The sequence below is a fragment of the Poecilia reticulata genome, chromosome 8 (assembly GCF_904066995.2).
Source record: "Poecilia reticulata chromosome 8, P_reticulata-male-v2, whole genome shotgun sequence".
Taxonomy (NCBI): Eukaryota; Metazoa; Chordata; class Actinopteri; order Cyprinodontiformes; family Poeciliidae; genus Poecilia; species Poecilia reticulata.
The window spans coordinates 22,737,917-22,751,494 of record NC_088837.1 but is presented as its reverse complement, the minus strand read 5'-3'; the positions used below and the strand labels follow the sequence as shown (position 1 = coordinate 22,751,494).

The following is a 13,578-nucleotide window of genomic DNA, read 5'->3' as shown; positions in this document are numbered from 1 at the left end:
AGGAGTTTTGCTCTCCTTCAAGAAGACGGATGGATGTGACGCCCAATAGGCGTTCAGAAATATTCTGCAGTAGCCAACCAGATCCGCTTGAATTAGAAATAAAACGCCACACGAGTTAGTCGCACAGGTTGTCACTCTGCAGAGAAGGGAACCACGAAATGTGAGGCGATCGCATCACTTATGAGATAATTCACACGGGATTAGACTGCGGATTTCACTCGGATTATATTTCTGTTTTAAGTACACAGCAGAAACTCCTGCAGCTTCTGCGTCCAGCGACTCGGAGGGACTGATTGAAAAACGGCGCTACGACGGGAACTTTGAAGTCAGTAAAAGTGTGTTTTCATTAGCGCAGTGGGTGCGTGCGGGGCGGGAGGAGGGCCGGGTGGGCATGTCGTGTCGGAGTGGAGGAGCGCCCCGGGGATGCAGCAACCCCAGCCTGCAGCCCCTCAGAGCCACCGTCCCGTTCCAGCTCCAGAGAGGCTCCGCTCCCCTGTGCAGAGAGCCCACAGCGGGTAAATACGCGCAGCAGGCGGGGGTCACTTCCACGCACCGCAGAGACACTGCAGCTAGTTTTCAGTTTCTTTATAAATGTGACATTTCTGCTACGCAGTTGCAAAACGAAACCTTCATATTTTTTTGCTTGATTAGAAAATATGTTTACTTTTCATGTAACTAAAGCAATAAATGACAACAAGCAGAGTTGAGGAGTTAGTAGTTAGACAAAAAGCAAGAATCGATGTACTCGAAGAAACATCGATCATTGGTGATGTCATCAAGCACGTGTGCATAGAAGGAAGATAAAATAAACAATGACTTAAAAACATTAAAGCAATTAGGAAAGGTGACCCTGATATGTTCTATATGAGACAAGTGGGGCTGAACCGATTAATTGATTATTGAAATAATCAATTAATAATAACTTAGTAAAGACGCCGAAATTAAAATGAAAACTTCCCGTCACACACACACACACACACACACACAGATATATATATATGCTGAATTATTAACAAGAAGAAAATGCATATTAGAGAAAACAAATTTTCCACATCAAAATAGGTTTGATATCAGTGTTTACAAATTAGTTTTTGTTTTAAATCCAAATGATTGATCAGCGTAAACAATCAAATAATCAATCACTGAAATAATTGTTATTTGCAAGCTTTATCCACACTGTAAAATCACAAAATCTTACCAAGAAATTTTGGTTTAGTTTAGTGCAAATGTCTTAGTGCACTTGAAATAAGACAAAACTACCTTATGAGTAACTTTACAGGAAGATACAGCAGCTTATCTTAAATTGATGAAAAAGTTCCAGCTCCATTGGCGAATTAAGACTTTTTTAATCAATATTAACAAATTATTGACTCAAACCAAGCTCCTATATTTTGCTGAAGAGTTTCCTATAAGTTAGTTTTGTCTTATTTCAAGTGTACTAAGATATTTGCATTAAAACATGGACCAGAATTACTTGGTAAAAGTTTGTATTTTTGCAGTGCTTTGATTGACAGAAAGGGAAAAATGTCCCATTCTTGTCATAATCCTAACAGGAGGAGCTTCAGTTTCACTTGGCTTGTTGGCTTGAAATTAGATTTTCAACACTCTCTGAGAAAGCTATGTCAACAAAAGGATGTTACTAACCCTGAAACATAACTTTCCTCTCATGACGTTATTTGGACACTCGAATGCCCCTTTGCACTGTGACCTGCTGGAGTTTTCAACGCTAACACAGCAGCAGCAGCAGTAGCAGCTCTTCTAAAGGCCTCTTTGTTTCCCTCAGAGTGCCTGTTACTTTAACTAGGTCCATGAAACTCACATCTGCATGTTATTTATACTTTCTGTCCCCCCAGTAAAAGACAACATAATGTGGATTTGCTTACAGGTTGGTGGGAAATAACCGATCAGCTTGTGGTGAGAGTCTTAAAATATCAGAATAAAGTTGTAGTAAACACGGCAGTATCAGATTATTAACAGTAGCAGGAGTGTTACTGATAATAATCTGATACTAATATTAGCAGATTAAGTGTTTCCTTTTTTGTAAAACTGATACCAAAGTATAACTTCATAAAAAGCTCAACGTTCCTCTGTTTATCGCAGCTGTAAAACTGCTTTTTCATATCGGATTTCTCGTAATATCACAACTTTATTCCCATACTATTACAACCTTTACCTTGCAATGTTATGGTTTTATTCTTATAGTTTTATGAATTTATTCTCGTAATATTATCACTTAAAAAATCCCTCACACATTTCCCACACGAAGAGCAGAACATTCAGTCCGTTACAGTTTTATGTTTTCATGCTTGATGTTTATTTATTTTGTGATAATCATCTGAACACAGTAGTGGTAAATTCAGTCTAATTTAATTTGGTGTGGGTCGCCTTTTTTTTTTTATTGGACCGAATTCTGCAGCACATCTACATGTTTTTTATAAATTAAAACCTTTTCTTGACCTTGTTATCTAGTTGTTGCAGAGTTGATAATTAGTAGCAAATCACTCCATCCCTTTTTCTTTTATGTATCACTCATGCATTTAAGATTCAGCGCGTTATGTTGACAATTTGACAGTAAAACCAGTGGTAGCAACTTTTTGGGTTTGGGGATCCCAAACCCAAAAAGCAGCCATTGTGCAGCCATTGTGCTGCACAATGGCTGCTGGAAAAGACAAGTATTTTGTTGTTGCCTTACCACCCAGAAACCATTTGCTATGTTCTTGTTGGTTGTGCAGGAGGCGCCACTTTTACTTGTCAAAGATGTATGGTTGTATAATTGCGTTTCTGTTTGTAGTCATTTTCATGTGCGAATGTAAATGTTGATTTTGGGGGCGTGGCCAGCAGCAGATAATTTGGATGTAAAGTGACAAGATGCCCTAAAACAGGCAACTTTCAAAATAGAACCGAACAAACTAGAATCTCATTATTTAAGAATGATTTATAAAAAAAAATTTAATGAATGTTTTGCATAGACCATAAACTTATCCTACCCTATTAAAAAAAGCCTTTAAAAGAAAATTAAACATTGTTATTCTAACAAATAACAAGTATTTTTATTTTTTGTATCAAAGTAAAGCAGACTGAATAGAAATGAAAATCCTCTTTCCACAGTCGTGCATCAGATGAAAATCCTCTTTCCACAGTCATGCACCACTTTATGTTCATCTGTCATCAACTTAAACTTCATCACTCATTTATTGTTTATGTTTTTTCTGCTTCCACAGTTGATAAAACCGCCGCTCGCCCGCCGAGGCCCACAATCCGCCGAACTCTTTCTCTGGATACGATCGTCGGACCGTATCTGCAGGGCCAGTGGCCCAGAGAGGCAGACGCCACCGCGGCCGCCTGCATCAATGACAAAGCCACTCAGGTAAACGCCTTTTTATCCTGAAACCCTCCTGAAATCCTGAGGGTTTAGGACAAATTGAAACTTGGGGTATTTTAAGATTTAATCTGTGGAAAAACTGGATTTTTCTCACTAATGTTCCTTTGGGTTTCCATAGTTCAGAGTGTTGGCGGCCATCTTGTTTTGCAGTTTCTTTTTATTTGGGCTTCAGGTCAAATCCTTAATGCAATATTAGGACCAAGCTATGATTTAAAAAAATAAATTAAAGTAATAATATTGGAGGAATAAAGTCGTAATATTACTAGAATAAAGTAGTGAATTTATGTGAACTCCTTGTGACAAATTAGTGTCAAATTATTATCAGTGGCTGGATTTTAATCTGTTTTGAAGAAAGAATCACATGAACTGATCTTAATAACTCCAAAAGCTTTTTTCTCATTAAATCAAGTTTTTTCTCTGAATTTAAATACTTTTTTGGTCAAATATTTCTGTTAATATTGTGAATGTATTATCATAATTAAACAACATTTCTTAAAGACTAAAACATTGTAGTCAGACTTACAGAAAGGATGATGGAAATAAAAGCCACTTTTTGAAAATATTTTCTGTCATTTATTTTTTTAGAATAGAAAGACACAGTATTAGAAAAAATAATAAATAAAAAAATTAAAATGATGAGAATAAAGCCATAAAACTACAAGAATAATGTCAAAATATTACTAGAATAAAGTTGTCAGAATATTACCAGAATACAATCAGTAATATAGAGAGAATAAAGTTGTAATAATATGAGAATAAAGTCAAAAAATTACTGAAATCAAGTAAAAATATTACTAGAATAAAGTCATAATGTTACTAGAATAGAATATAGCAAGAATAAAGTCTCAACATGCTGTTTTTTCACAACATTCTGACTTTATTCCCATCATTTTATTTTCTAATTTCTTAATGTGGTAGATGAGAAAGCAACCAAAATCAGAGTAAATAAATCAATTAAAATCTGATCTGTGATGAAAAATGTAATGTTTTTGTCCATCTTGCTGGTTTCCCGGCCGGAGCTGACCGTGTCTGATCAGATGAAAGCTGCTGCAGGCGGGTTCAGCCCAGAACGCCTCGGCTCCAGGCTGTGTTGGTGAAACCCAGAGATCTATCTGCAGGTGTCTGGGCTCCAGTTTGATGCCGCGGCTGGAAAGCAGCCAACTGGAAATAGTCGTTTTTGTTCTTCCTCAAACTGCTGCTTCCCCTCCACTGTATCTGGTGCACAAAGACGTAGCATCATCTTCGCCCCGGCTGCTGACACAGTTTAAGGCCCGCGTGAACCCGCTTTGCCTGCATTGTGAGGGAACGACCCCTCCTGACCTCGCCCCATCCCCCCGCCTCGCCACCAGCCCTCTGCTTTACGTCAGACGGCTTTACAGCCCTGTGATTACACTAAACTAACCAGAAATATCACTAACATACACTGGTACGTGTTCAAACACTAGAAAAGAGTCGGAACTTCTGAATATTTCTGAAAATATTTGGCTAATTATTAGCGAAATCTTTGTAAAAGTGCAAAATAAACACATTTTTTTTACCTATTTAGAGACACTTTATTTATGGATGATGAAAGCCCAACAGCCTATTTAGGTCATTGTAACCTCAGACGAACAATGCAAAACTCTTTACATGTGTTTCCCATTTGTTCATTCACACGCACACACGCACACACACACACCCACACACACGCACACACACACACACACGCACACACACACACGCACGCACACACACACACACACACGCACACACACACACGCACGCACGCGCACGCACACACACACACACACACACACACACACACACACACACACGCACACACACACACGCACGCACGCACACACACGCACGCACACGTACACACACACACGCACACGCACACACATACACGCTGAAGGCAGCGTAAACGAGTTCAGATTTCCACATGTGGAGGGAATTTCAACCGAAAAGTTTGTCATCAAAGTTATAATGTTAGCTAATTATTGCATCTTGCTGCTTTGAGTTTATAGTAAAAGTCCGTTTCACCCATTTGTTATTGCAAATATAAAGTTTTTTTTCTGGTTTAATTTAATTCTAATTGTTTAAATATCTTCGTAGACTTGAAGTAAGACAAAACTAACTTAGAACTAACTTTTCAGCAAGAAGTAGAGCCGTGTTTTAAGTAAATACTTCCTTAGTATTGATAAAAATGTTCTGGATAGGCAGATTATTTCCCTTATATTATGGGAAAAATTAATTGTTATAAGTTAAATAATCTGCAAGTGGAACATTTACTTTTTCATCTAGATTAAGGATATACTGACTTAAAACAAGCTCGTATATCTTGCTGAAAAGTTCCTTATAAGTTAGTTTTGTTTTATTTCAAGTGTAATAAGATGTTTGAATGAGAAAAAGAAAAAAATACTTGGTAAGATTTTGTGTTTTTGCAACTTGCATTGTTTCACTGCGAAAACATAAAAAAAGTATTATGGTCTAATTTAGTTCAAATATCTGATTAAACTTGAAATAAGACAAAACTAACTTACATGTAACTCTCCAGCCAGAAATAGGATCTTGTTTTAAGCCAACACTTTGTTAATGTTGATGTAAAAGTCCAGCAGTTTTTCATCAAATTGATCCATAACACTGTAAAAACACAAAATCTTACTAAGTATTTTTGGCTTAGCTTCTAGCAGAAATATTTTAGTGCACCTGAAATAAGACAAAACTAACTGAATAATGTTTTAAGAAGCTATAGAGGCTTGTTGAAAGTAAGTAATTCCTTACTATTGCTGAAAATGTAAAGATTATTCATAGAGCTGCACCGATTGCAGTTTTCTGGCTGATCGCTGATTACCAATATTTTAAAAAGCTTAAGCTACCGATTCCGATTTTGGCCAATACCAATTTATTTTGTCTGAAATGTAGCAAGAAAGTTGTGGAGTTGGCAACAGTGGGGTGACTATTGTAAATGTGCAGACATGACTTGATGTCTGTCAGTCAAACGTATCTCACCGGAGAGTAAAAGAGGACACATTACACATTTGCCAAGCTAGATAAGATCAGTGGATAAGATCGGCTTCATATGTAAAAATCGGCCGATCACCGATCTCCCAAAATTAAGGAAATCGGCACCAATAAATCGGTGCAGCCCTAATTATTTACCTTATAACAAGACATTTTCCCATGTTATAAGTGAAATAATCTGACAATAGAACTAGAATTATTGACCTAAAACAAGCTCTGATATTTTAAAAGTTTAAGTTTTAAAAGTTACTCATAAGTTAGTTTTGTCTTATTTCAGGTGTACCAATATATTTGCACTAAATTAGACTTGGTAACATTTTGTTTTTTTGCAGTGCTCTATCAAACCTGAAGTTGGAAAGCTGGTTATTTGTTGCCTATTTTAAGGCCTTGTAGTCATAAACTCCTCTTTATTTAGATCTAAATCATTTGAGAACCTAATAAAATCCTTTTGATCACAGAGCTACAGATGTAAGTCGCTGCTCTGCTCCGTTTAGATGAAACATTAGCCATGCAGGTCACATTCTCGTCTACGTTTTCGGTCTTTTTATAGGTTGGTGTCCCATGATGCCCTGCTCATGTTATGGGAAGGGTGGGATGTTGGATCTGGATGATTACATGGAGGACGGGGGGCGTTTTGGAAGCTGTAACTTTATTCCAGTGTCACTGAATGACTCACCCCTGCTGTATTCTGACCTATTTAGCCTGCTGGACATGATGTGCGTTTTTTCCTGCAGGCGGAAACTTTTCTGTGGCGTTTTGAAGCTGATACTTTGAGATGAGGTTGTATTTCTGAGGGAAAGGAAGTTAGCTGATGAGTATAATGGAGCCCACAGAGTGGGGCGGGTTGTTTGAGAAGCGGATCGATGAGAAACCAAAGCTTTAGCGTAGCCGGTCCAACCCAGAACCCGGTGGGGATGGACGTCCAGAACCAGCAGCTCAGAGGGATAGACCAGGCTGCAGCTGGAAGACGATCAAAAGTGAATGTGAAGAAATCGGTATGGAGGGTGACTGAAAAAGAAGAAGTGAAACTTTAATGTTTGCTTGTTTTTGGGGAAAATAAGGTTAGCATGTGAGTTTAAGTGCAACGAGGCGATGAGTTTGTGTTTGATTGTGAGGTTTGGAGTTTCTCATCTGTGTCTTACCAAGTATCTTTGGTCTAGTTTCTACTCAGAACGTCTCAGTGCACTTGTCTGAAGTAAATAATTATATAATATTGACTAAAAAAATTACTAGTTCCAGCAGATTTTTCCCATGTTAAAAAGTGAAATAATCTGCCAGTGTACAAAAATATTTGTAGTAGAAACTAGACCAAAAATATTTGGTAAAATTTTGTGTTTTTTGCAGTGAAGGTGCAAAGATGCTAAATCTGACCAAGTATTTTTGGTCTAGTTTCTAGTGCAAATATATCGGACACTTAAACTAAATTATAAGTAACTTTTTAGCAAGATAAAGGATTTTCTTCCAAGTAAACAATTCTTTAATATTGATTTTAAAAAGTTCTACCTTTACTTCTAACAAATAAATTTTAATGAGAGAAATAATCTTCCATTAGATGTAGTGCTTTTTCATGGATATTAAGGAATTATTTACGATCGAAAGTCTCCTTTATCTTGCTAAAAGTTACCTGTAGGTCTGTTTTGTTTAAATATACTTTATATAAGATAATTACACCAGAAACTGGACAAAAAATGCTTGGCATGATTTTGTGGTTTTGCATCTCACAATGGCTTTTTGTCAATTTCATTGGATAAACACAAAATCTTACCAAGCATTTTTTTAGTTTCTAGTGCAAATATCTGAGTAAACTTGAATTTAGACAAAACTACTTTAAAAGTAACTTTTCAAGAAGATTAAGACGCTCGTTTTAAGTCAGTAAGTCCTTCATATTGTTTTTAAACAGTAGTAGTTCCATTGGTAGATTATTTCACTTATAGCAGACATTTTCCCTTGGGTTGCTAGGTAACGACCTGTGCTTGGCTCTGGTTGCTAGGTAACAAGGCCAGCGAAATATTTTTCTTCAATATTAAGGAATTATTGACTTAAAACAAACTCCTGCAGCTTCCTAAAAAGTTACTTGTAAGTTGGTTTTGTCTTCCCAACAACACTGGGTAAGGTTTTGTGTTTTTGCAGTGCGTGTTTGTGAAAGCGGGGCTGTTTTTGCAGCTCACAGTGGTTTCTTGTCACCTTCCTCTGTACAGCTGTTGTGTGACAGGTGTGTGAGGCAGCTGTGGGCCTCAGCGTCTCTCAAAGGCGTAGAGCTGGTGGCCGTTTGCTGGCTCAGCAGAAAACGTAGAGTTCCTCTCAGAGGTCAAACCTGCTGACCCCTGCTTTGATCCGCGTTATCCCCCCCTCAAGAGTGTGAGAGACGGCACACTGGACTCCTTGTTCATCTGACTGTGTGTGTTTTTAAAGACTCCGTGTTCCTGGACAGAGGAGACCCGGGGAAGGAGGAGTGTGGGTGGGCACAAGCGCTCAGCGTCTTGGGGAAGTGCAGAGCACTTGAAGGAGGCAAGTACTTAACTAATAAAGTTTAAAACAGCCCTTTTTCACGCTTTTAACCTGAAATATTAACAGCACCCGAGGGGAAGGTCGTAGCCCTTCCCTTTCAGAGTCAGTCACACTGGATCCTAAATCAGTTTTATCTCCTTTCTGCCCTCAGGTGGCCAAACTGAGGCACCATCTGCAGAAACGCTCCAGGAACGCTCCTCCCTCTGCAGGATATGAGCCCCCCCACGGCGCGCTGCCAGCAGGACAGGCGGCAGGCGTCACTCAGGTGCGTTATTATTACAAAATGCATGCTAGTTTATGTATAAGCACAAATGTATTCAGAATGAGCTGTTTTAGAGCCTCCTGTCCCTTTAAATCCAAGTAACCTGCAGCTGGCCACGCCCCCAACTCAACATTTATCATTTGCATGTGAAAATGACTTCAAACAGATGCCCTTTTATAGAACAGTACATCTTTGAAAAGTAGAAGTGACACCTCCTGCACAACCAACAGGAATGCAGTAAGTGGTTTCTGGATGTTAAGTCAGCAATAACCAAAATACAGCGGTAAAACCAGCTGACCAAACATGCTGGAGCTCCACTTGGGTTGCTAGGTAACAGGTTGGGCTTCAGAAGTTTTTCAAACTGGTAATTTTCCACACACTTATTGCCAAAAAAACATTGACTATACATGAACATTTATTTTAAAAATTATTTATCAATGTTTTGTTATATTGTTAGAGATCCAGGTGTCATTATCTATCAGAAACAAACTTCTTGGCTGAATGAAAATGATCTTAGATCTTTGAGTACAAATAATTTTGTGCTTAACTGTAGATAAATATAGTTCTGGTTAGAAGTTTGCAGTCAGTTAGCTTTGGCATGAATGTCATCTATGTTAGTTTTGAAATTTATTTGCTGCAATTGTTTATGCAAAATTCACATTTTTCCTGTTTTTGTGCTTCTATTTGGATCTCAACTGCTTCTAAATACAATCCAAACGCTTAAAATAAAAACCCAGCTATTTTGTGGCAGTAAGTTAACGTTATTTTGGTGTCTGGAAACGAACCATTTCAAAAGCCTTCTGATTGTTAAGTCACATTCTGTGGGCACTGCGCTGTAACCTAGCAACCCCAGCGGAGTTCCACCTGTTACCTAGCAACACAAACGGAACTCCAGCATGTTTGGTGAGCTAGTTTTACCGCTGTATGCGCTGTGCAATGGCCGCTGGAAAAGACAAGTGTTTGCAGCCATTTTCACTGTGAGTGTAAACGTTGAGTTGGGGGCGTGGTCAGCAGCAGTTTATTTAGATTAAAAGTAAGAAGACGCCCTAAAACTGGCCAAAAAAATTATATAATAGGTCACATTTAACCTTTTGTTCTGCAGACAGTTCCCATGATGCCTCTGAACAGGCTCGCACCGCGGCTGAGACGGAGCGTTGAGGGTCTCAGCTTGGAGCTGGAGGAAGTGTTTGTGTCTGAGAAACCGGACGATGAGCATGAGGTCGGCCCACCGAGTTACGCTTCGAGTTTTAAATATCTAAAATGCTGTTTGGTTTTTTTACATTTAAGCCGTTACAAAGAGAAATCGTAAACTGCTGCTGGGCAAGTTACTCAACAGGTCGTTGCTAGGTAACCAAAGGGCGAGTGAGTGAGTGAGTGAGTGAGTGAGTGAGTGAGTGAGTGAGTGAGTGAGTGAGTGAGTGAGTGAGTGAGTGAGTGAGTGAGTGAGTTAGTTAGTTAGTTAGTTAGTTAGTTAGTATTAAGGAAGAATTTTTATATTACAATTAAATTTAGCAAAACTCTGGCTCTGATTCTTCCTTTTAGTTAGTTAGTTCCACCAAAATTTCTTGGCCAGCAGTGAAAACTGAGCGGCTGATTGCCTTTCCTCTGCCTAAATCTCCCAGAATGCTGTGCGGTATATTGAATATTCTGTCAGACATATATTTATCACATGTCTATCGCGATATAAATTACTGATTTATTGTCCAGGCCTAGTCTGAAAGCAAGAATATTATTGTAACTTCAGCTCATTGTCCAGTAAAATTTGTTACAGTGACAGCTTTATTCCTGTGCGTATTATTTATAATGATGTGAAACGGTTTAAGTTGATTCGGCTGAATATTCCAGATCTTGGATATCCCAGACGGCCACAGAGCTCCTGCCCCGGCTCAGAGATGCAGCAGCGGCTCTCAGAGCGAACCGTCTCCATCCCTCCCGTCTCCCTCCTTGTCTCCATGTCCGCTCGACTCCTCACTCCCGTCCGGTTCCCCATGCCACCTGAACGCATCACGATTGTCCCCCTCCCCACCGCCGAGCCCCATGTTGGACCCAGGTTGGACTCTGGACTGTTTTCAGAGCATAACGCTGAATTATCAGTTGTCAGTTCATGTGTTTAGTGATGTGTGTGTGTCTGTGCAGGGCCTGCGGAGTGCGAAGGGTTGTGCTCCTCTTCGTCAGCGTCGCTTCCTTCGTTTGCACTGGAAGCTCCTCTTCAGCAGCCCTGCTCCTCTTCGCCTCGTCCGAACAAAACCTACTCCTTCCAGCGCGTCCCGCCAGAAGGCTGCGAGCGAGTTCGAGTTTGTGAGGAAGCAATGTGAGTTTTAGTTGGTCTAGTAACTGATATATTGAAGGACCACAAAGGCCTGTTGTAAACAGAGTTGAGTTGTAACTAGTTACTTTTACTCAGTTCAACTTCTTTGAAAAATATTTACTTTTAGGAGTATTTTTATGCTGTGCTTTTTATTATTTTATAATTTTATTATGAAGTATTTCTACTCTAATCAAAATTTCTTGATTTTCTATCCACTGCGTGAAAAACAAACATGTTTTAACCAAAACATTTACTAGACACACACCTGCAGTTCTTGTTGAAAGAAATTGACTTGGAAAATTTTATTTTGACTGATTTAGTTTTTTTGTTACTTATATTAATTATTGTCATTTTCGTCTTCAAAATGGCAAAATTTACACTTAACTTTACATTCTTGTCTATATATAATTTGTGGAAAGATAAATCTCCTGCACCTGTTCTCTGAGTTATGGCCGACTGAAAAAATGCACTGCTCCCGACCAAAAACAATCAGAGCCAGGAGGAGGGTCTTAGCGCTGTCAGTCAACCCCATGTACTTGCTACTAAATGTGGTAATGGCAGAGGAACAACTTCATGTTTATCCACCATTAACGGTGGCCATGTTAGCTAGATTTGTCATTCACAACATGCTGTGCTAGCAGAAGCATACCAGAGAGCAAAGAAGGTGATTGACAACGCTAAGACCCGCCTTCTGGCTCTGATTGGTTGTTTCTAGTTAGCAAGCGTTTTTCACAGATTATCTGTCTCATACCATACTGTCACAACATAGTGACAATTTCAACAAATATGCCGAAAACATTTTTTTTTTAATCTAAGTGAGACACCGCAGCTTTAACCGAAGATGTTCATAACTTAATTTAAAGTGTTTAAAATGATTCTTGATGTATTTTAGCGTTGATTCTGCATCCTCTTTGAATCTTTTTATTTCCAGGTCTGCCTGTCCAGATGAGCAGCTCCTCCAGCCCTCCTGCCCGGACCCTAATAAAGTCAACTTTACCCCCCATGGAGGCTCCGCTTTCTGCCCGGTCAGCCTCCTGAAGCCCCTGCTGCCCTCCATGGACCTCCTGTTTCGCGGCCTGTCCGTGTCGCCCGTCACTGGCTGCTCGGGTCAGGCCTCCCCCACCAGGCACCTGGGCATGCAGTAGGCGGAAACCTTAACGGTGTCTCTCAGGACTACACAACGATGCACTGCCAGAACCTGGAACACTTGCTAATGTTTTGATGCAGACTGACGATTACGTGTCTCATTGCTGTGGGCATCTTTACCATTTCACTCTGTGCGACTGTACATTCGTTGCTGCCATATTTCAGGATAATGTGACCTAAAGTTCTGTTTGTTTGTTGGATATTTCTACCTGAAGGATCTTTTTTGTTTGTTTGCTATTTTTGAACTTGACAAAGATGATTTAAGTTAGGAAAACGTGTTTTTATATTGTCATTTTCAGGTTTTGGTTTCGTGTTTTTAATTTCCCAGGATTTTGTTCTTTTTCATGTCAAGTAAGTGGATTTACTTTCAGAAAGCTAGGCACTTACACCACATGTAAACAGCTGTTATTGGCAATAACTTGAAAACAAGTATGTGGTGAATTTCTATGCTAAATGTGTTGATTAAAAATATATTTTAATACTACCCCCTTCTTTTCTACAGATGCTAGGATAGATTATATTTATTTTCTTACTTTTTTAAGGATTTACTGCTATATTTATGTTTTCAATTTTACAAGTAGGACTGGAAGTTTTGATTTACTTGCCTAAAACTTACATAATTATAATACAGCTGATTTGTGGAGGATTTTTACATTCTCAGTTACTCAAAAATAAGGTTTTGATGGCTTTAGCCTTATTAACAAAAACAATTGATGTGGTAGGAGAACCAAAACTGGAAACCTTAACTACTGATCATCCTTTAAAACTATGTCAATATTGCTTTTTTTTTTTTCATCTTTTACAAAGTGTAGCAGTAAATAGTGTGGAAAACACGGGTTTTTCTCCACATCTATTAAAATTGAAATCAAATTTTATTCTAGACTATGTAAATTGGTTTGGATTATTAAATGCAGTGTTGAATAAAAAGCAACAGTACTGTGCTATGTGTATTAATTTTTAGATTTT

The 13,578-nt window shown here is 38.7% G+C and overlaps 1 protein-coding gene across 4 annotated transcripts; it reads left to right on the top strand.

Annotated features, from left to right (window-relative positions):
* The first annotated feature begins 4 nt into the window (after positions 1-4).
* fam117aa (family with sequence similarity 117 member Aa) lies at positions 5-13,553 on the top strand. 4 transcript variants are annotated; one of them, XM_081610253.1, is made up of 9 exons: positions 17-160; positions 242-515; positions 3,222-3,367; positions 8,801-8,896; positions 9,048-9,161; positions 10,261-10,377; positions 11,004-11,208; positions 11,295-11,469; positions 12,398-13,553. In XM_081610253.1, exons 2-9 carry the CDS (start codon positions 392-394, stop codon positions 12,609-12,611), a joined length of 1,191 nt encoding a protein of 396 aa, XP_081466379.1. In that variant the 5' UTR covers positions 17-160; positions 242-391; the 3' UTR covers positions 12,612-13,553. The 4 variants fall into 4 exon arrangements, with proteins under 4 accessions (XP_081466380.1, XP_081466379.1, XP_008414517.1 ...); XM_008416295.3 differs by having other exon boundaries at positions 17-515; XM_081610254.1 differs by lacking the exon at positions 10,261-10,377 and having other exon boundaries at positions 5-515.
* Positions 13,554-13,578: the final 25 nt, after the last annotated feature.

Excerpts from the sequence above, each read along its gene's own strand:
- fam117aa (XM_081610253.1), top strand. The coding sequence starts at position 392 with ATGTCGTGTCGGAGTGGAGGAGCGCCCCGGGGATGCAGCAACCCCAGC. Across the intron at positions 516-3,221 it reads GTGCAGAGAGCCCACAGCGG|TTGATAAAACCGCCGCTCGC; the intron begins GTAAATACGCGC and ends CTGCTTCCACAG. Across the intron at positions 11,209-11,294 it reads GAGCCCCATGTTGGACCCAG|GGCCTGCGGAGTGCGAAGGG; the intron begins GTTGGACTCTGG and ends GTGTCTGTGCAG.